The 19930-nt window shown below is 38.4% G+C and overlaps 1 protein-coding gene across 1 annotated transcript in view; it reads left to right on the top strand.

The window, feature by feature from the left end:
• TTN (titin) overlaps positions 1 to 19930 on the top strand; it is a 325691-nt gene that overhangs the window by 35137 nt on the left and 270624 nt on the right. The window contains exons 18-39 of the mRNA XM_027865699.1: positions 232 to 298; positions 721 to 936; positions 1840 to 1982; positions 5668 to 5873; positions 6220 to 6453; positions 6570 to 6814; positions 7485 to 7786; positions 7896 to 8060; positions 8163 to 8331; positions 8421 to 10114; positions 10229 to 10510; positions 11030 to 11296; positions 11391 to 11663; positions 11801 to 12064; positions 12153 to 12413; positions 13549 to 13809; positions 14703 to 14966; positions 15062 to 15322; positions 15437 to 15697; positions 16533 to 16793; positions 16890 to 17031; positions 18808 to 18973. Of these exons, the coding sequence (XP_027721500.1) occupies positions 232 to 298; positions 721 to 936; positions 1840 to 1982; positions 5668 to 5873; positions 6220 to 6453; positions 6570 to 6814; positions 7485 to 7786; positions 7896 to 8060; positions 8163 to 8331; positions 8421 to 10114; positions 10229 to 10510; positions 11030 to 11296; positions 11391 to 11663; positions 11801 to 12064; positions 12153 to 12413; positions 13549 to 13809; positions 14703 to 14966; positions 15062 to 15322; positions 15437 to 15697; positions 16533 to 16793; positions 16890 to 17031; positions 18808 to 18973 (6404 nt within the window). The remainder of the gene's footprint in view (positions 1 to 231; positions 299 to 720; positions 937 to 1839; positions 1983 to 5667; positions 5874 to 6219; positions 6454 to 6569; positions 6815 to 7484; positions 7787 to 7895; positions 8061 to 8162; positions 8332 to 8420; positions 10115 to 10228; positions 10511 to 11029; positions 11297 to 11390; positions 11664 to 11800; positions 12065 to 12152; positions 12414 to 13548; positions 13810 to 14702; positions 14967 to 15061; positions 15323 to 15436; positions 15698 to 16532; positions 16794 to 16889; positions 17032 to 18807; positions 18974 to 19930) is intronic.

The raw sequence follows: 19930 nt of genomic DNA on the forward strand, positions 1-19930 counted from the left end.
CTTCCTCTTATCAGTCACTCTCTTCCAATAGAAGGCTTCTGTATCTTTTCTCCTGGTTACTTCAAAGACAGAGGCACTTCCCACTGTGACCTTGTTATGACCTTTAGAATCTGGGGACCCTATCCAAGACTGGAGTGTGACCTAAAACACTGGACCAGAGCAAGACAGATGACATCAATGAATTCAACAAATTTTCTCACTTTCAATGTTGAATTTCTGTGTTTCTTACAGTTTCAGAAGAGTTTGAAAGCAGAGAAACAACTGCTGTTACTGAAAAATTAACCACAGAAGCAAAACGGTAAAAGTCTTTTCATTAATAAAATTCATTAACAAAACTAAAGCAGGGTTTTGTGTCTCCCTGAGGGGCAGGAGAAGTCTACCAAGGGGGTTCTGGAAATATTTCAGAAACAATTGTCTCATCTTATTGAAAATTATTCAATTGGTTTTCTTCCTTATGCACATATGCGTGATAAAATCTAGAATTTATTTCCTTTCATATTGAGTAGCAAGTATAGGAAGGCTCACTGAAAGCTCTGAGCCTGGTAAATTATAAAATTTATTTCCTTTCATGTTTAAGAGGGGGTATGGGAAGATTTACTGAATGCTAAGGGGTACTGAGGCCAAAAAAGTTTAGAAACTCATAGGCAGCAGCTCATGCATGAATTTAACCCCACATGATGGGTAATGAGGACATTAACCTGGTAGGACCTGTCTTTTCAGCTTTGTGGAGTCAAAAGATGTGGTAATGGTGGAGACTAGCATCCCAGAGGAACAAGCTGGGCCTGGAGAACCTGCTGCTCCTTTCTTTATAAGAAAACCAATAGTACAGAAATTAGTTGAAGGTGGGAGCGTTGTTTTTGAGTGCGTGATTGGCGGCAACCCAAAACCCCATGTGTACTGGAAAAAAGCAGGTGTTCCTCTCACCACTGGATACAGGTACTTAGATGACTAAATTATTGTTCTCTGGGTTGTTTTTATGATATGTAAATGATGCATGCAGGAAAAAAAATACAGAATCTATTTATCCACTAGAGTCCTGGGATTAGTGCTTGTTCATTTAGTGTTCCCTCTAGGTGATCTGTCATGTTGTATTTGTCCTGAAGTGTTTTTATACTTTTGCACAAAGTCTTATGGGGAAAATTTTTTTAAAGATATGCCAAACGTGGATACAAGAAAGATTTTCCCTTAGCTTTGGCTTAAATCCCTATACAGAATCTTATGAGATGAAGGAAAATGTATTGTGCTTAGAACATGACATCATCAACTGGTGGCCTAGCCATGAAAATGTCCTACATTCTTGGTTCTATTTTGTTTTGTTCTGTTTTTAGGAAAGATATGTTAAAAAATATTCTTTTAAAATGGAAATTTCTTCTCATTTGCTCTTAATTGCTACCATCCATTTGTTTTTCCTCTGTGTTCAACTAGACTATATTCCACAATTATAAAGCTTAAACATCTTTATTTTATACCTCTGCTATAGAAATGCTACTTTTTTCCAGTTTATGTGCCATCTTTTCAGGAATAAGTGCAATGCATTTGAGGCAGGTAGGTGGCTCAGCGGATAGAGTGCTGGGTCTGGAGTCAGGAAGACCTGAGTTCAAATGCAGCCTAAGACACTTGCTAGCTTTGTGACCCTGGACAAGTCATTTAATGCTATTTGCCTCAGTTTCAAATGAGCTGGAGAAGAAAATGGCAAAGCACTCCAGTGCCTTTGCCAAGAAAACCTCAAATGGGGTTACAAAGAATTAAGCACAACTGAAATGACTGAACAACAACAAAACGATGCCCTTTCATATAGAATTATAATTATTTATTTTCTTTCAAAATTTACCATTAAAGGTACAAAGTAAGTTACAGCAAGCAAACTGGTGAATGCAGGCTGGTGATTTCCATGACTTTTGCTGATGATGCTGGTGAATACACTGTTGTTATTCGTAATAAGCATGGGGAAACTTCCGCATCAGCTTCCTTATTAGAAGAAGGTAAATGTTCATTTGTGTTGTTTCTGGGATGTACATATATGGCATACAGAGTAACATGTAGGTAAATATAAGTTGTGCCCACTTGTTGGAAGGATGTTGGCGTGAGAGTCGGGGGACCTGGCTGTTGGTCCATGTTCTGCCACTTACTCATAACATCAACAAATAGTCATTAAAAGTGCCTACTGTGCAGAAAGCACTGTGCAAAATTCCAGGGTAAGATATGTAGTTTAGAGAAGATGCAGTTCCTGCCCTCGTGGAGCTTGTAGTCTAGTGGTAGGAATATGCAGATAAGTGTATTCTAGCTGGCACATAGATTTGACTCCTCCTGCTGCCCAATAGTACAATATTTGTGGCAGCCAAAAAGGTTAGAGATGCCATTGTTTCCTTTGATGAATGGATCCATACAGAATGTTGGCATATTAGTTAATAAGTAATAGAATTGCTTCCTAACAATTAGAGCTATCTAAAAATGAAATGGATAGCTCAAGTGAATTCCCTGTTACCGTAGTTTTTCAAGGAGAGAGATTGCGTGACTCCTGTGATTGGACTTGAGCTCTCCTAAGGTCCTTCCCAATTCTTAGATTGTATGATATTGAAATAGATGTAATTATGGAATACAGAAATATAGAAACAACCTGAGGAAAGTACTTCTACCTTTGGTCCAAGTATCCCTAATTAGAGAAATATTCTCAAATGCCCTAGGAAAGGAATGACAAAATGGGCAAGGGATTCTAGAATTCTGTGGGGGAATTATTTGATTATTTGACCATAAGGTCCAAGCTTGATAGGGCTATATTTGGAGCCAGAGTCAGGATGATGGACAGAAAAAACATGGAGATATCAAGAGTTGTTGGTCAGAAAGAATGGGTTCTATAAGAATGAAGCAGCCAGAGTGATGGAAGAACAGGCAATTTTGATCAGAAAGGGAATAACAATGAGGAAAGTAAAGAGTGGAGAAGAATAAAGAGGGACATGGGAGGGAAAAAGGTAAGTGATGAAAGTAGGAAAGAGCAAGAAGGACTAGGATATTGAGAAAATAAATGAGGTAATTTATGAGACAACACTGGAAACTCTCCAGGAAGAAAAAAGGTGTCATTACTACTAACACCATTCCTCTGTAGGCTGAGGGTATTGAAAGGATATTGGACGATAACATTCCTCTTCTGCAAAATTGTTACTAGTCATGTACTTGTTCAGGCTTAGAGCTCTCATCAGTAAGAAAGGATTTGATTTATTGTTATGATATCCAAACTATTGGCTAGATGAGGTCAATGGCTAGGGCGCTGGAACACGTTTTTTTCCATCCTGAATATCCATACATCAATTACAACAGTGCCAATAGGGAAACTGTTCAGAGCTCTGCAAAGACACATCCCATAAATATGTGCAGAATATGGAGAAAACTTAAGAGCGTCGATTTTGCTACCTCCTTATATATTTCCCCTCCCATACAGAATGTCAGATAAGGACTCTGAATAAAGTTTTATTAAATAAAGAAGGTAATGGATTCTTAAATAATATGTCAAAGTAGACAAACTTGCTCTTTCCCCCCTAATTCAGCTAAATATATCTTTGATCATCATACTATTTTACCTTATTTAACACAGAGACATGTTTTGGAAAAGTTTAGTGTAAATGTAATTTCATATTTCAATGTATATTTTAACTCATAGTGATCTTTTTTTCTAAAGTAAACTCTTTGTATATCTCAAATATTCATCTGTGAATCATTCTTAACTCTTCACTTTCCCTCATGCTTTATATTCATCAAGTTACAAAATCTTGTCAATCCTCCGTCCTTGTCTTGGGGACCATCCTCCTCTCCACTTCCACGTTCTCTACTTTAGTGTGAACGTATCCAAACACTAAAGCTAGAAGGGATCTCCAAGGTCAGCTCTTGACTTCTTACATTTGAGGAACTTAAAATCCAAGGAGATTGAAATGACTTGTTCAAGGTCCTAATAGTAACCATCAGAGGCAGGATTTGAACCTAAGTTTTCTGACTCCAGGGTCAGTGGGCTGGAGCTTCCTTATACCATGATACCAGGTCAGGCTCTCCTTGCCTCTTTCCTAGATTATTGCAATAACCTCCTGTTTGGTATCCTTGCCTCCAGTTCTCCACTCTTCGATCCATCGTCCATACAGCAGGCAAATTGAGCTTCCTAAATCATAGGTCTGACCATACTACGGCCAGGATCAAGGAGCTTCAGTGGTACTTCATTGCCTCTGGACTAAAATACAAATTTCTTTCTTTGCCATTTAAATATAGTCCATCATGATTTGTCCCCAGCCAATAATTCTAGACACTTCATGGTTTTCCCTCCCGAGGACTCTATTCCTGTCAAATTGTCCTCCTTGCTCATTCCCACACTTGATATTGCATGTACTGTGAGGAGGCACATCAGATAGGGTGCTGGTCCTGGGGTCACCCCTCACACACTTAGGAACTGTGTAATCTGGGCAAGTCACCTAACTTCTGTCTGCCTCAGTTTCCTTAACTTTTAAATGGGAATGATAATAGCATTTACTTCCCAGGGTTGTTGTGAGAATCAAATGAGGTTATACTTGTAAAGTGCTTAGCATAGTGCCTGTAGTAGGCACTTAATAAATGTTCTTTTTCTTCCTCCCTCTCTTGTTGCTTCCCCCCTTCCTTCCTTTCTTATTTTATTCCTTCCCTCTTTTCTTCTATCCTTCCCTTTCTCCTTCCCTCTTTCCTTCATTCTTTCCTTCCTTCCTTCCTTTCTTATTTCATTCCTCCCCTCTTTTCTTCCTTCTCTCCTTCCCTTTCTCCTTCCCTCTTTCCTTCTTTCTTTCCTTCCTTCCTTCCTTTCTTATTTTATTCCTCCCTTTCTTATTTTATTCCTCCTTTCTTTTCTTCCTTTTCTCCTTCCCTTTCTCCTTCCTTCCTTTCTTATTTCATTCCTCCCCTCTTTTCTTCCTTCTCTCCTTCCCTTTCTCCTTCCTTCTTTCTTATTTTATTCCTTCCCTCTTTTTTCCTTCTCGCCTTCCCTTTCTCCTTCCTTCTTTCTTTCTTTCCTTTCTTTCCTCTTTCCTTTCTTCCTCGCTCCTTTCCTTCCTCCCTTTCCTCTTTCTTTCCCTCCTTCCCTCCATTCTTCTTCCCTCTCTACCTTCCTTTCTTCCTCCCTCTTCTTCCTTCTCTCTGTTCTTCCTTCCTCCCTCCCTATTTTTCATTCCTTCTTACCTACCTTCCTTTCTTCTTTCCTTCCTTCCTTCCCTTCCACCTCTGTGCTTTTGAGTAGGATGTCTCCCATGCCTGAAGTACCATCCCTCCTCAACCCTAGCTCTATTTAAGACTCAAATCAGGTGCTTCCTGCTATGTGAGGCCTTTCCTGAAATCCCCAGTTAGTGTTCTACCCCCAACACAGAAGTTATGTCGTACTTTTTATTTGCTTCTTTCATGTTGTCTTCCTCTAGGGTATATAAGCTCTTTGACAGCAGGGACTGTTTCATTTTTTTTTTCCAGGGCCCGGTGCCTTGCACAAAGTAAATACTTAAGAAATACTTGTTGAACTGAATTGAGTCTAATTTTCTAGGAAATATGGATTTTAATATATTGAATTTACCTAAATGAGGGTGTCTATACTGGCCAAACTCTTCCCTTAATTAGTCATAGCATGCTTATTGTCTGATAAGGAAGTGTTTAACTCATGTCATTACCTTCTAGCTGATTATGAGTTGTTGATGAAGTCACAGCATGAAATGCTTTACCAGACACAAATGACTCCATTTGTTCAAGAGCCCAAAGTTGGGGAGATGGCACCTGGCTCCCCCTACCCTGAGTATGAAAAAGAATATGAAAAAGAACAAGCCTTGATTAGGAAGAAAATGGCTAAAGATACGGTTCTAGTCAGATCTTTTGTAGAGGACCAGGTAAGGAGAATGATACTCACCTCTATTTCATATTTTGCTCCTATTATTTTTCTTCTGGTTGTGATATTTTTCAATCTTAAATGGAACTGAGAATGGAAAGGGATTTTAGGGCATATGATGATGAAACAAGACATTTCCAGATTCACTTGCAACAGAATTCCTTAATTTTATTACATTTCTCAAGGATAGCTGTTCCTTTCTAAATGAAGCAGAATAGATATTCCTATTTAAGGGGAAACATATGAGAAAATAAAATCATTCTTGGAAGTCTTGGGTTATAGAATATAGAAAATTATGCTTTGGAAATCTTTCTATTAAAATACAACTGTCACTTATTTCTGCACAGGAATTCCATATTTCTTCCTTTGAAGAGAGACTTATTAAAGAAATTGAATACAGAATTATAAAGACTACATTAGAAGAACTTCTTGAAGAAGATGGTGAAGAAAAGATGTCCATTGACATTGCTGAGTCTGAAACTATTGAAGCAGGATTTGACTTAAGAATAAAGAATTACAGAGTAGTTGAGGGAATGAGCGCTACTTTCCATTGCAAGATGTCTGGATATCCATTACCCAAGGTAACGTAAAAAGAATAGAGCCCACTGTATATATGTGTAGTATAAAGATGCAGTATGACTTGGTTGCAATACAACAGTTTTCAATGGAGTCTCTTCATGGATGTTTTTCTTTACAGATTGCATGGTACAAAGACGGTAAGCGCATCAAACATGGTGAACGATACCAAATGGACTTTCTTCAGGATGGCAGGGCTAGTCTGCGCTTACCTGTTGTTCTTCCAGAAGATGAAGGAATCTATACAGCATTTGCCAGCAATATCAAAGGGAATGCAATTTGCTCAGGCAAACTTTACGTGGAACCATCTGCACCATTTGGAGCTCCATCTTATATGCCAACACCAGATGCAATGAGCAGAATTCGGTAAGGCTTAGGAGTATTTTATGTATATCTGATCCAATGATTGGATCTTAAGGTACTTTTCCATGATGCCACTGGTGAATCTTATAACTAATGAAATGAAAATAAAGTAAAGTTAGCAAAGTTAATTGCTCTAAGAGATAAACATTAACAAAAGCATAAATAGAAACCAGGAGTTTTTACTTCCAGGCCCCATGTTGTAATCATCACTCTGTTTTTCACTAAGGTGGCACACTGTTCCTGGATATATTCTAGAAGGTGCATTTTATACACATGATTAGGTACTGTAGTGAGTATAGTGATGCACTTAAAGTAAAGAAGACCTGAGTTCAAATCCTGCCTCAATTACTTGTTAGCTGTATGACTAGTTGAGTGTAAGTCTCTCAACCTCTCCCAGTCTCAGGTTCTTCATCTGTAAAATGGGGATAATAACAGCACCTACTTCACAGGGATGTTGTGAGGATTGAATGAAATAATATGTGAAAAGTGTTTTGCAAAGCTTAAAGTGCTTTATAGTTGCTTTACATTGTCTCTAATTTGGTTCAAATTTAATAAGAATTTTTACTTTTTTGATAACTGAAATATAGACCTAATAAATGAAGAAGAGAAAAAAATACATTGGGTCATTTCCTGTTGGGCCTTTTAAAGTGATCTACTATCTTATATTTTCCAGATCGGTCTCTCCCCGTTCCTTAAGCCGTTCTCCTGCACGAATGTCTCCCGCTTATATGTCTCCTGCCCGTATGTCTCCTGTCCGAATATCTCCTGCCCGAATGTCTCCTGCCCGCATGTCACCTGCACGCATTTCTCCAGGACGTCGTCTGGATGAAACAGATGAGTCACAACTGGAAAGACTTTATAAGCCCGTCTTTGTATTAAAACCCACCTCATTCAAATGTTTAGAAGGACAGACTGCCAGATTTGACTTAAAAGTTGTTGGCAGACCTATGCCAGAGACTTTCTGGTTTCATAATGGTATGTAATAATGATATTTCACTCAGTGAATAACAACCTAAAAAATAATTTTTTTATGGCTTGACAATTGAAGCATCCCTGAACATATATTTTCCTTTCATTTTTATAGGCCAGCAGATTGTCAATGATTATACTCATAAAGTAGTAATTAAAGAAGATGGCACACAGTCACTAATCATTGTTCCTGCCACACCTGAGGATTCAGGAGAGTGGACAGTAGTTGCCCAGAACAGAGCAGGGAAATCATCCATCTCGATGACTTTAACTGTTGAAGGTATTGTTCATGAAGACGGAGAAGAGAGCCACAGAATCAGGGTGAGGGTTACAAAGAGTATTTCAATGTTACTCACTCTGTACTGTGATCTTTTTATTCTAGCTGTGGAACACCAGGTGAAACCGATGTTTGTGGAAAAACTGAAAAACGTCAATGTAAAGGAAGGTTCTAGACTCGAGATGAAAGTCAGGGCTACTGGCAATCCAAATCCTGACATTGTTTGGTTGAAAAACAGTGACATTATTGTACCTCATAAATATCCAAAAATCAAGTAAGTTTGTGGGAGAGTTTTTTTTAAAACCATTAGACGATTTCAATAACCATTCCATTTGTGCTAATGCATTTTTACATGTATTATAGAATTGAAGGAACCAAGGGAGAAGCTTTCCTAAAAATTGATTCTGCTGTCAGCCACGATTCTGCATGGTATACTGCAACAGCTATCAACAAGGCTGGCCGAGACACCACAAGGTGTAAAGTCAATGTTGAAGTTGACTTTGCAGAACCTGAACCGGAAAGAAAACTAATTATTCCACGTGGAACATACCGCGCCAAAGAGATTGCAGCACCAGAACTGGAGCCTCTCCATTTGCGATATGGTCAAGAACAATGGGAAGAGGGAGACCTCTATGACAAGGAGAAACAACAGAAACCTTTCTTTAAGAAAAAACTCACCTCTTTAAGGCTCAAGCGTTTTGGACCCGCTCACTTTGAATGCAGACTCACACCAATTGGTGATCCAACCATGGTGGTGGAATGGCTCCATGATGGCAAGCCACTAGAAGCAGCCAACAGGCTTCGCATGATCAATGAATTCGGATATTGCAGCCTTGACTATGGAGTCGCCTACTCCAGGGACAGTGGTGTTATCACTTGCAGAGCCAGTAATAAATATGGAACTGATCATACATCAGCCACCCTTATTGTTAAAGATGAGAAAAGTCTTGTTGAAGAATCTCAATTACCCGAAGGGAGGAAGGGGTTGCAGAGAATTGAGGAACTAGAGAGGATGGCCCATGAGGGTGCACTTACTGGAGTAACAACTGATCAAAAAGAGAAGCAAAAACCTGACATCGTTTTGTTTCCAGAGCCAGTCAGAGTACTTGAAGGAGAAACTGCTCGGTTTCGTTGCCGTGTTACAGGCTATCCCCAGCCCAAGGTGAACTGGTACCTCAATGGACAGCTCATCCGCAAAAGCAAAAGGTTTAGAGTGCGTTATGATGGCATCCATTACCTTGACATAGTAGACTGCAAGTCCTATGACACAGGAGAAGTGAAGGTCACTGCTGAAAACCCTGAAGGGGTGACTGAACATAAAGTAAAACTAGAGATTGAACAAAGGGAAGACTTCCGGTCCGTCCTTCGTCGAGCCCCTGAACACAAACCTGAAATTCAATATCATGAGCCTGGAAAACTTCAGTTTGAGGTACAGAAGGTAGATAGACCTGTTGATGCCAAAGAAACCAAAGAAGTGGTAAAACTGAAAAGGGCAGAACGAATTACCCACGAGAAAGTGTCTGAAGAGTCGGAAGAGTTACGCAGTAAATTCAAACGCAGAACAGAGGAGGGATACTATGAGGCCATAACAGCCGTGGAGCTCAAATCTCGGAAGAAAGATGAGTCCTATGAGGAGCTGCTAAAGAAGACCAAGGACGAGCTTCTCCACTGGACCAAAGAGTTAACTGAGGAAGAGAAGAAAGCCCTCATGGAGGAAGGTAAAATCACAATCCCAACCTTTAAACCAGAAAGGATTGAACTCAGTCCAAGCATGGAGGCTCCCAAAATCTTAGAACGAATTCAAAGTCAAACAGTGGGCCATGGAACCGATGCCCACTTCCGGGTGAGAGTGGTGGGGAAACCAGACCCTGAATGTGAATGGTATAAAAATGGAGTCAAGATTGAGCGATCTGACCGGATCTACTGGTACTGGCCCGAAGATAATGTTTGTGAATTGGTAATAAGAGATGTGACAGCTGAGGACTCAGCCAGCATCATGGTGAAAGCCATCAACATAGCTGGGGAAACCTCAAGCCATGCTTTCTTGCTTGTCCAAGGTAACTCAGAGTTATTTTCTGTTGTGACTCCACCATATGTATCAGTACTTTTCTTTCCTTTTTACACAAATTATACATTTTTATGTAACTTTCCCAATTTCTTTTCTTTTTTAGCCAAACAGTTGGTCACTTTCACACAGGAACTGCAAGATGTTGTTGCTAAGGAAAAAGACACCATGGCAACCTTTGAATGTGAAACTTCAGAGCCATTTGTCAAAGTGAAATGGTTTAAGGATGGTGTGGAGGTTCATTCTGGAGATAAATATAGAATGCACTCTGACAGAAAGGTCCATTTCCTTTCTGTACTGACAATTGACATGTCTGATGCTGAGGACTATAGCTGTGTACTTGCAGAAGATGAAAACATAAAAACAACAGCTAAGCTTCTTGTTGAAGGTAGGGAAGAAAGGATTTGTCTTCTTCCCTAACTTTTTTCGTGTAACTCTTGTAAATTTCCTTTTTTTTTAAGGCACTTATTTCTGAATTGGGTATAATAAACCTAAAGCCCAAATCTCCAGGCTATATTTGTATTTCTAAATATATCTGGAAGTGTTTCACAAGCAAGCTGGAAAAGGAAAGAAGTAAACTCTATTCAACTTCATGGTTTGAAAACTAATTTGATGATTTGGGGATTTTTTTCTCAAAATTTAAATGCTTCAATCAATAAGTACAACCGAATATGCAAACTGGAAGACCTCTCAAGATCAATTAGTTATCTCATTTTATTGATAGTGAAACTGAGGAGAAAAGGGATTAAGTAACTCATAAAAGGTCACCCAGCTAGGCAGTAACAGATTCAGGAGTAAAAGCTAGTTCTCTCAGTCAGTCTAATACTCTCTCTCCCATGCCACACTGACTCACTGTTTGCCCAGCAACATTCTAGGCCTGAAGTCACTTCTCTTTCTTATACTTCAGGTGCAGTTGTTGAGTTTGTGAAAGAACTTCAGGATATCGAAGTGCCAGAGTCTTTTTCAGGGGAGCTAGAATGCATCATTTCCCCTGAAAATGTGGAAGGCAAATGGTATCATCGTGATGTTGAACTCAAATCCAATGGAAAATACACCATTACATCTCGCCGTGGTCGTCAAAATCTCACTGTCAAGGATGTAACCAAGGAAGACCAGGGTGAATATAGCTTTGTGGTAGATGGGAAAAAGACCAGCTGCCATCTAAAGATGAAACGTAAGTCTTCCCACATCAACTCCAAACTGACACGGTGGCATTTATTTTGAATCAATGATTATAATTTTCTTTTTGCCCTTGATGCATTCCACAGCCCGCCCCATAGCTATCCTCCAAGGACTCAGTGATCAAAAAGTCTGCGAAGGTGACATTGTTCAGCTCGAAGTTAAGGTTTCTTTGGAAAATGTGGAAGGTGTCTGGATGAAAGATGGACAGGAGGTAGAGCCCAACGATCAGATCCACATTGTGATAGATAAACAATCACACATGTTACTCATCGAGGACATGACCAAGGAAGATGCTGGTCATTATTCCTTCACCATCCCTGCTCTAGGACTTTCAACTAGTGGACGAGTCTCTGTTTACAGTAAGCATAGTCTCTATTTCTATTTCCCATGGTCATATGATTTGAGGAACTCTGACAAAATGTGTTATGTTTTGTTTTGTTTTGTTTTTGTAAGAATCCTTTCTTGCTGTTTATTTACTTCTGTTGTGGTTTTACAGGTGTGGATATAATAACACCTCTAAAAGATGTCAATGTTATTGAGGGCACAAAGGCCGTCCTGGAATGCAAAGTCTCTGTTCCTGATGTTTCTTCTGTTAAATGGTATCTAAATGATGAACAAATCAAACCTGATGACCGTGTCCAAGCAATCATCAAAGGAACTAAGCAGCGGCTGGTGCTTAATCGAACTCATGCTTCTGATGAAGGACCTTACAAGTTGATGGTTGGCAGAGTTGAAACCAGTTGCAATCTCACTGTAGAAAGTAAGAGCTCTTTCATCTAAATGATTCATCTTAAAATCTACTTTCTTGTTTTAGTATTAACTAAGCAAATTTCACTTATCATCTCCAGAAATTAAAATCATCAAAGGTCTTCGTGACCTGACCTGCACAGAGACCCAAAATGTGGTCTTCGAGGTGGAGCTCTCTCATGCTGGAATTGATGTCTTATGGAATTTTAAAGATAAGGAGATCAAACCTAGCTCTAAATACAAAATTGAAGCTCATGGAAAAATATATAAGTTGACAGTCCTAAATATGATGAAAGATGATGAAGGACAATATACATTTTATGCAGGAGAAAATATGACATCTGGAAAACTTACAGTAGCAGGTTAGCAAATTTAACAAACTATGTTTTGTGGGAAGAGGGAGCTTAACTTTAACATAAAAAATAATCTTTCACCTCAGCTTCCTAGAACAGTATCATTTTATTTCTGATATAAATATTTCTTTCCACTTTCTCTTCCTTTCTTTTATTCCTTTTATATCTTTATTTTTATTTTAAAATACAATATATATGCATATATGATTAAAGCAAACAATCCATCTGTCTGTTAATTTTTCTATTATATGGGGAGGAAATAAAGGATGATAAACTCAGATGAATCTCTCATTCCTTAGAAAATCTTAGCTTTACTTTTTTTTAAAGCCAGCCCTACCTCCCCCTGCATCTTTGCAGAGCTGGGGGACTATGGGTATAGACCACTGCATATTTCTTACATTTTAATACATCAGTTTTTTTAATCAGTTTTTTTTGCTGCACTCTTTTTTCCCTTCTTGTTCTTTGATATAAGAGATGGTTCCTGGGATGTTATAAGGAAACACTGAGAAATGTAGGTGATGTGAAAACAAAAGATAATAATAATTTATTTTTAAGATATGCTTTAAAATATTAAAACACTTCAACATTTCTCGTATTTTTCCACCTTTGTTCATATTTGTCCAACTCTCTAAAATACCCTTTCCTCCATCTCATTCCCCAAGTAGCATCTTTAATATTTCAACCATCATTCAAGACCCAGCTCCAGTGTCATCTCTCCCATTAAGTCTTCTCTAATGCTTTTAGCCAGGAATCATTTTCCTTCTCTCTGTATAGTACATTCTTTGTATCTTATTTGGTACTTACCTAGTATTATCTAGTGTTATCTAACCTGGTATTAAATTTTGTGTACGTGTCTTATCTCCTCTGTGACATAATAGGTTGTTGGAAGGCACAGATCATACTCTTCATTTTTATTCATTCAGTGCCTACTAGTTTATAGAGTAGGCCCTCAAAATATTTATTAAAGTAAAATTAATTAATTAAAGGTACAAATGTAATTTAATTAATACAAATTTAATTTTATCAAATGTAATGCAAATTAAATGTTATTAGATTCAAATTAATTGATTAAAAGTAAAAAGTTAATTAATACAAATTAAAAAATAAAAGAGAGACTTATAATTGTACTTCCATCATTCCATAGGAGGTGCTATTTCCAAGCCACTCACTGATCAAACTGTAGCTGAATCCCAGGAAGCTGTGTTTGAATGTGAAGTCGCCAACCCAGATTCAGAAGGTGAATGGCTCAAAGATGGCAAACCTTTAGCAATGAGTAACAACATCAAAAGTGAAGCTAAGCATCATAAAAGAAGACTTATTATTGTGGCCACCAAATTAGATGATATTGCAGAATACACTTACAAAGTGGCCACCTCCAAGACATCTGCCAAACTCAAAGTTGAAGGTCAGTACTTTTGTTATTTTGATTCATACCTTTATATCCGTTTCCCCTTCCATTCATGGTTTTCCTCATACCCCCAGTTGGTAACAACCTTCCCACTTGGACTTTCCACAGAACTTTGTTTTGTAGCACTCAAATATACTTATCATTTAATAACATGCATTATGGTTATCCATGTAGTGCCTTCCCCACTGGTAAGCTCTATGAAGGCAGGTCCTATGTCTTATCCAAACTTTGTGTTTCCTCCTTCTGCCCAGATCCAATCATAGTTCTCTGGATACAGTAAGCATTTAATAAATGTTTAAGTGAATATTAGTTTATACTTAATTACATTCTATTTGGGGGTATGTCTACTTTAAATATAATAATCATATACCTAGCATACCTAAAATCATTGCAAACAATCATTGCAAAATCATTGTAGAGGTTTTCCTTCTCCCTGTATAACAGTTTAAATGCCATATGGGAAACATGGAAACAGGAAGATGGAACAACATATATGTGGCATGATCTTGATGCCCCACTTACTAGTTCTTTTTGTGTCAATTAAATCAGTGTGATCTCATAAGTCCTTCTCCTATTTATGCCACCTCCTCCTCAAACAGTCCTTGATATTGGTGCAGACCACAAAGTTTATTTTCTACATACATAGCAAAATATTACATGCTTATGGTCTTCAAGGCTTAATATGGTCCAAGGAACTCAAAGATTCCATAATAATTTCCAAGGGCCTTTTGAAAGACAGGTATTGCGCAATCGCAAAATGTTTGACAGTCACTGTTTTTATCAATATGGTCCCACAGTAGAACAGATTGCCAAATATTTTAGTTCAAGCCGTTTGTATGAGGAGGTAGATCAGTTTCATTTTCCAAACCAATCATCCCTTTGTCTTTCAGCTGTCAAAATAAAGAAGACACTAAAGAACTTGACTGTGACAGAAACACAAGATGCCGTTTTTACTGTTGAACTGACCCACCCTGATGTGAAAGGAGTTCAGTGGATTAAAAATGGCGTTGTGCTGCAGACAAATGACAAATATGAAATCTCAGTGAAGGGAAACATTTACACACTAAGAATTAAAAACTGTGCTATTGTCGATGAGTCTGTTTATGGCTTTAAGCTTGGGAGGCTGGGAGCCAGTGCCAGACTTCACGTGGAAAGTAAGTCAGCATGGAGACACTTTACAAACCAGTTTGTAGATTGCTTCTCATTAAGCCAAACCCACCACTGACTTGTTTTAAACTTTGCTTCTTAGCCGTCAAGATTATCAAAAAGCCAAAGGATGTGACCGCCTTGGAAAATGCCACTGTTGCCTTTGAAGTGAGTGTTTCCCACGACACTGTGCCTGTCAAATGGTTCCATAAGAATGTGGAGATCAAGCCAAGTGACAAACACAGGCTTGTCTCTGAGCGAAAGGTTCACAAGCTGATGCTGCAGAATATTGCCCCCTCGGATGCTGGAGAATACACAGCTGTGGTTGGACAACTTGAGTGCAAGGCTAAACTCTTTGTGGAGAGTAAGTGTTTTGTTTCCTTGATGAGGCCTGTTTCCTCTGGAGAGCTCTTAGCTATACTTTGTTTTGATCCAGTTTTTATTTTCAATAATTGGGTCATTCTCTGTCTTTTCTTAGCTTTACACATTACAAAGACCATGAAAAGCATCCAGGTGCCTGAAACCAAGACAGCCTCTTTTGAGTGTGAGGTGTCCCATTTCAATGTCCCTTCCACGTGGCTGAAGAATGGTGTGGAGATTGAAATGAGTGAAAAGTTTAAGATAGTTGTGCAAGGAAAGCTTCACCAGCTGATCATCATGAACACGAGCACTGAGGATTCTGCTGAATATACTTTTGTCTGTGGAAATGATCAAGTCAGTGCCACTCTGAAAGTGACACGTAAGTCAAGGGGAAAGTGAATGGAGATCAGAAAGCTTTGGGTGTTCAGTGTCCCCTCAGTTCCTTGACATTGTTCTCTACAGTTGCTCGGGAATTTACTGAGTGTGGGCCTATTTGGCTTACTATTGTCTGAGGTCCCATCATTTTCACATAGCTCAAATTTCCAGGACAGAAAGAATAAAAACAAGTCTTCACCTCAAAGGCTTTCAGGTCAATCAATTCAATTCAACTCAGTTCAATTCAATAAGCATTTATTATGAACCTACACCAAGGATTCTAAACTTTTTTGTGTTATAGCCCCTTTGGAATGATGAAACTTGTGGACCCCTTTTCAGAAAAAAACATTTTTAAATACACAAAATAAAAATACATAGGATTACACAGAAACACTTGTTAAAATATTAAAAGAAGAAAAAAAATTCAACCTCACAACCCCAAGTTAAGTAAGAACATTGTTCTACACTTTAATAGGCTTTGCAGAGACAAAATCAAAGATAAAAACAGTCCCTGCACTCAAAAGTCTTAGATTTCACTTTCTACTATTCTCTTCCTATTTGCTCTCCAATTGATCCATCAGCAAGCCTTTACTGAGCACCTACTCTTTTGCATCTCATACCAAACATGGTAGCTTTTATCATTTTGACACTTTTTTATTGAACCCCATGTTTGTCAAACACTACACAGATATTCTAAAATCTCACTGTAAAGTTCTTTGAATTTAGTTAAGCTGAAAGACAATCATATTGTGTTTCCCCTAAGATTTCCTTTCATTCTTCTCCTGAAATAACCAACAACCTACTGACAAAAAACTATTTGATTTTCTCCCCTTTTTTAGCAATCTTGATCACATCCATGTTGAAAGATATCAATGCTGAAGAAAAGGACACTATTACCTTTGAAGTAACTGTGAACTACGAAGGCATTACTTACAAATGGTTAAAGAATGGCGTCGAGATCAAATCAACCGACAGGTGCCAAATGAGAACCAAGAAGCTCACGCACTCACTGAACATTAGGAACGTTCACTTCGGGGATGCTGCTGAATACACTTTTGTTGCTGGAAAAGCCACCTCAACAGCTACCCTTTACGTGGAAGGTAATCTTTTACAACTGGGATATTTGAGAAGCATCATCACATCTTTCAAAGGTACTATGCAAAATGCTTAATCATATTTCCATGGTGTTTTCCCAGCTCGTCATATTGAATTTAGGAAACATATTAAGGATATTAAGGTTCTTGAGAAGAAAAGAGCCATGTTTGAATGTGAAATTTCTGAACCTGACATCACTGTACAATGGATGAAAGATGGACAAGAACTACAAATTGCTGACAGGTGATCCTTTGGACTTGGTGACCTTCCCCTGATAATAATCACTAACAATCTTTCTTTCTGTACTTGGATGGATCTGTGATCTCAAGACAATCTTCATTCCCTCCCCACCTTCTCATCCAGTGCCATAAATTACCCAGAGAGTATTTCCCAACACATTAGAGGCTTTCTTCTTGTTATTTTATTTCATTTTTTTAAGTTATTTTATTTTATTTATTATTTACTTATTTATTTATTTTGGGGGGTTAAGTGACTTGCCCAGGGTCACACAGCTAGTAAGTGTCAAGTGTTTGGTCTGAGGCCGGATTTGAATTCAGGTCCTCCTGACTTCAGGACCAGTGCTCTATCCACTGCGCCATCTTCTTCTTGTTATTTTAAAATGTTGTGGTTACCAATAGTGCAAAATATGAGGCAGTGTGGCACGGTGAAAGAAGCTCAAAACACCTGAGTTCATATCCTGCCTTTGATGTTTACTATCTATGTGACCTTGGGAGAGTAACTTAATGTCTCTTTGAGTTTCCTCATCTGTGAAATGAGGAGGTTGGAGTAGGTGGTCTCTGAGGTCCCTTTCGGCTATAATCCCTGACCCTGTGATCCAGGCAGTCAGGCTGTCATATCTCACTCTTGCTACCTGACTGAACCAGCTGATCAGACATACCTTTGATGACATCTTTTTTACTGCTTCTGATGTGAAAGTTACCATTGGTAACATGCTTGACCTATTGACATTCACCATATATATTTCCATTGTTGTTTAGACCAATTGGAATTTTGATCCCGCTGAGACTGTGATATTCCACAATTCAAATTTATTTTATATCACTAGGACAATAGCATTGTTTCCTGTAACTCATGGAAATAATAATAATAATAATAATAATAAAGCAGTTAGGTGATACAATGGTCAAAGTGCTAAGCCTGGAGTCAGACAGACCTCAGTTCAAATCCGGCCTCAAACACTTCATAGTCTGCTCACTAATCCTCTGTCTGCCTCAGTTTCCTCAATTTATAATAGGGATAGTAATAGTTACTGTTTGGAAAATCCAATAATATAATACGTGTCAAGTACTTAGCACATAGTAGGCATTTAATAAATATTTTCTTCCTTCTATCCTTTCTCCTTTCCTTCCTTCCTTTCTTCCTTCCTTCCCTTCTTCCTTCTTTCCTTCTTCCCTCCTTCCCTCCCTTCTTTCCTCTAATGGTATTGTGGAAAGAGCATTGAATTTGGAGTAAGACAACCAGGCTTCATATTCTGGCTCTGCTACATACTAACCTTTAGCAAGTTCCTTAATCTCTCCGGGCCTCAGTTTCCTACCCAGTAAAATATAGAGATTAGACAAGATGATCTCAAAGGATCCTTCCAATTCTACAACCTCATCCTTAATGTAATCTGTAATTCTGATTTTAAAAATACTAAAATGATATTCATACTAATGCTTTATAATTTATAAGTTTCATACAATTCAGGTCAATTCAATAAAAATCTATTAAGTACTTGTGGTATAAAAGGTACTGTGCCAAGTGCTAAAAATATAAAAATGAAAAAATTCATTTGAGCCTCAAAACCACCCTGGGAGATAGTGCAAGTATTAGAGCCTAAGCTTGGTACTTGATATCTTTATGACCTTGACCAAGTCGTTTAACCTCTCGATGGCAATTTCCTTGCATATAAAATGAGGATCATGGACTAGATGGTCTTCTAAAGCCTACGACCTCTATAATTCCCAATTATCTTTATATTGCTACATATTCACACACAATTTCTATTTCATTCTTCAGAATGAAGATACAGAAGGAGAAATATGTTCACCGCCTTCTCATTCCTTCTACACGCATGTCTGATGCTGGACAATACTCTGTTGTAGCTGGAGGCAACATGTCCACTGGGAACCTCTTTGTTGAAGGACGAGATGTTCGCATCCGTAGCATTCGCAGGGAGGTTCAGGTACCGTATGAATGCTCGATACATGTGCCTAATATGAAATCTCTGGGTGCTTCATGTTTAAAGTGCTCAAAAAGCTTTTCCTTGCTAAAAAGGACTTACAAAAATTAAACATGAGACAAGTAAAGATCAGCAGCTATTAATAGTTGTCTGTTGTGTAGGCAAAAGGAAAATCAATAGTTTTTCCTTTAACTAGAATTTTGTGAAGAATGTAAATAGCTGATCCCTATTGTTTTAAACTCTTGTACTAATACTAATTGAGACGTGGTGTTCCTTCATCTAAAGGATGGGGTGTCCACAGCAGCTGGTCACTTGACACTCGGTGGGAGCAAGAATAGGACTTTCACTTGGATTCTGTTTTTTAAGGGGCCAATAGGATCACCTGTGATCAGACTGCCATGTTGCACAAGGCAGGGGTAGTTGAGGAAAGGGGAGTCTTGGCATTCAGGAAACTTCCAGACTAGTCTTTATCTTCATTGCTTTTCTCCCTTGTTCAGTATCCCTTCTATGATTCAGCTAAAGGAATACTGAACAAATACCCTTGTTCTCTGTGATCTTTGCAAAATTGTTGTTGTTTTTTTAACAAGTACTAGTCCTTCTACGTGGTGCCTTAGTTATGAAAAGTTATTTTAAAAGACGGAAGACATGGTCATAATTGTCCTTTATTAGCACAATAGGATTTCCCAATGATAACCCCAGCATTTGTTTTACATTGTTATACATGAGTAACTTGAGTCTTAGAGAGAGCACCTGCCCTAAATCATCAAACAAATAAGTGGCCCAGCCAGTAGACCAGTTCCAGGTCTTCTGCAGCCCAATCCAGCAGTCTTTCCACTAAGCCACCTTTGAGTAACACTGGAATTAAGTTTTATCATAAAGAAGAGGAATTAGTCATGGGATCAGCTTTTCTCTTCTTTCTTCACTCCAGGAGCAAATTAGTGCTCTGATAGTGATGATACC

The sequence above is a fragment of the Vombatus ursinus genome, unplaced genomic scaffold (assembly GCF_900497805.2).
Source record: "Vombatus ursinus unplaced genomic scaffold, bare-nosed wombat genome assembly UNPS02014779.1, whole genome shotgun sequence".
NCBI lineage: Eukaryota > Metazoa > Chordata > Mammalia > Diprotodontia > Vombatidae > Vombatus > Vombatus ursinus.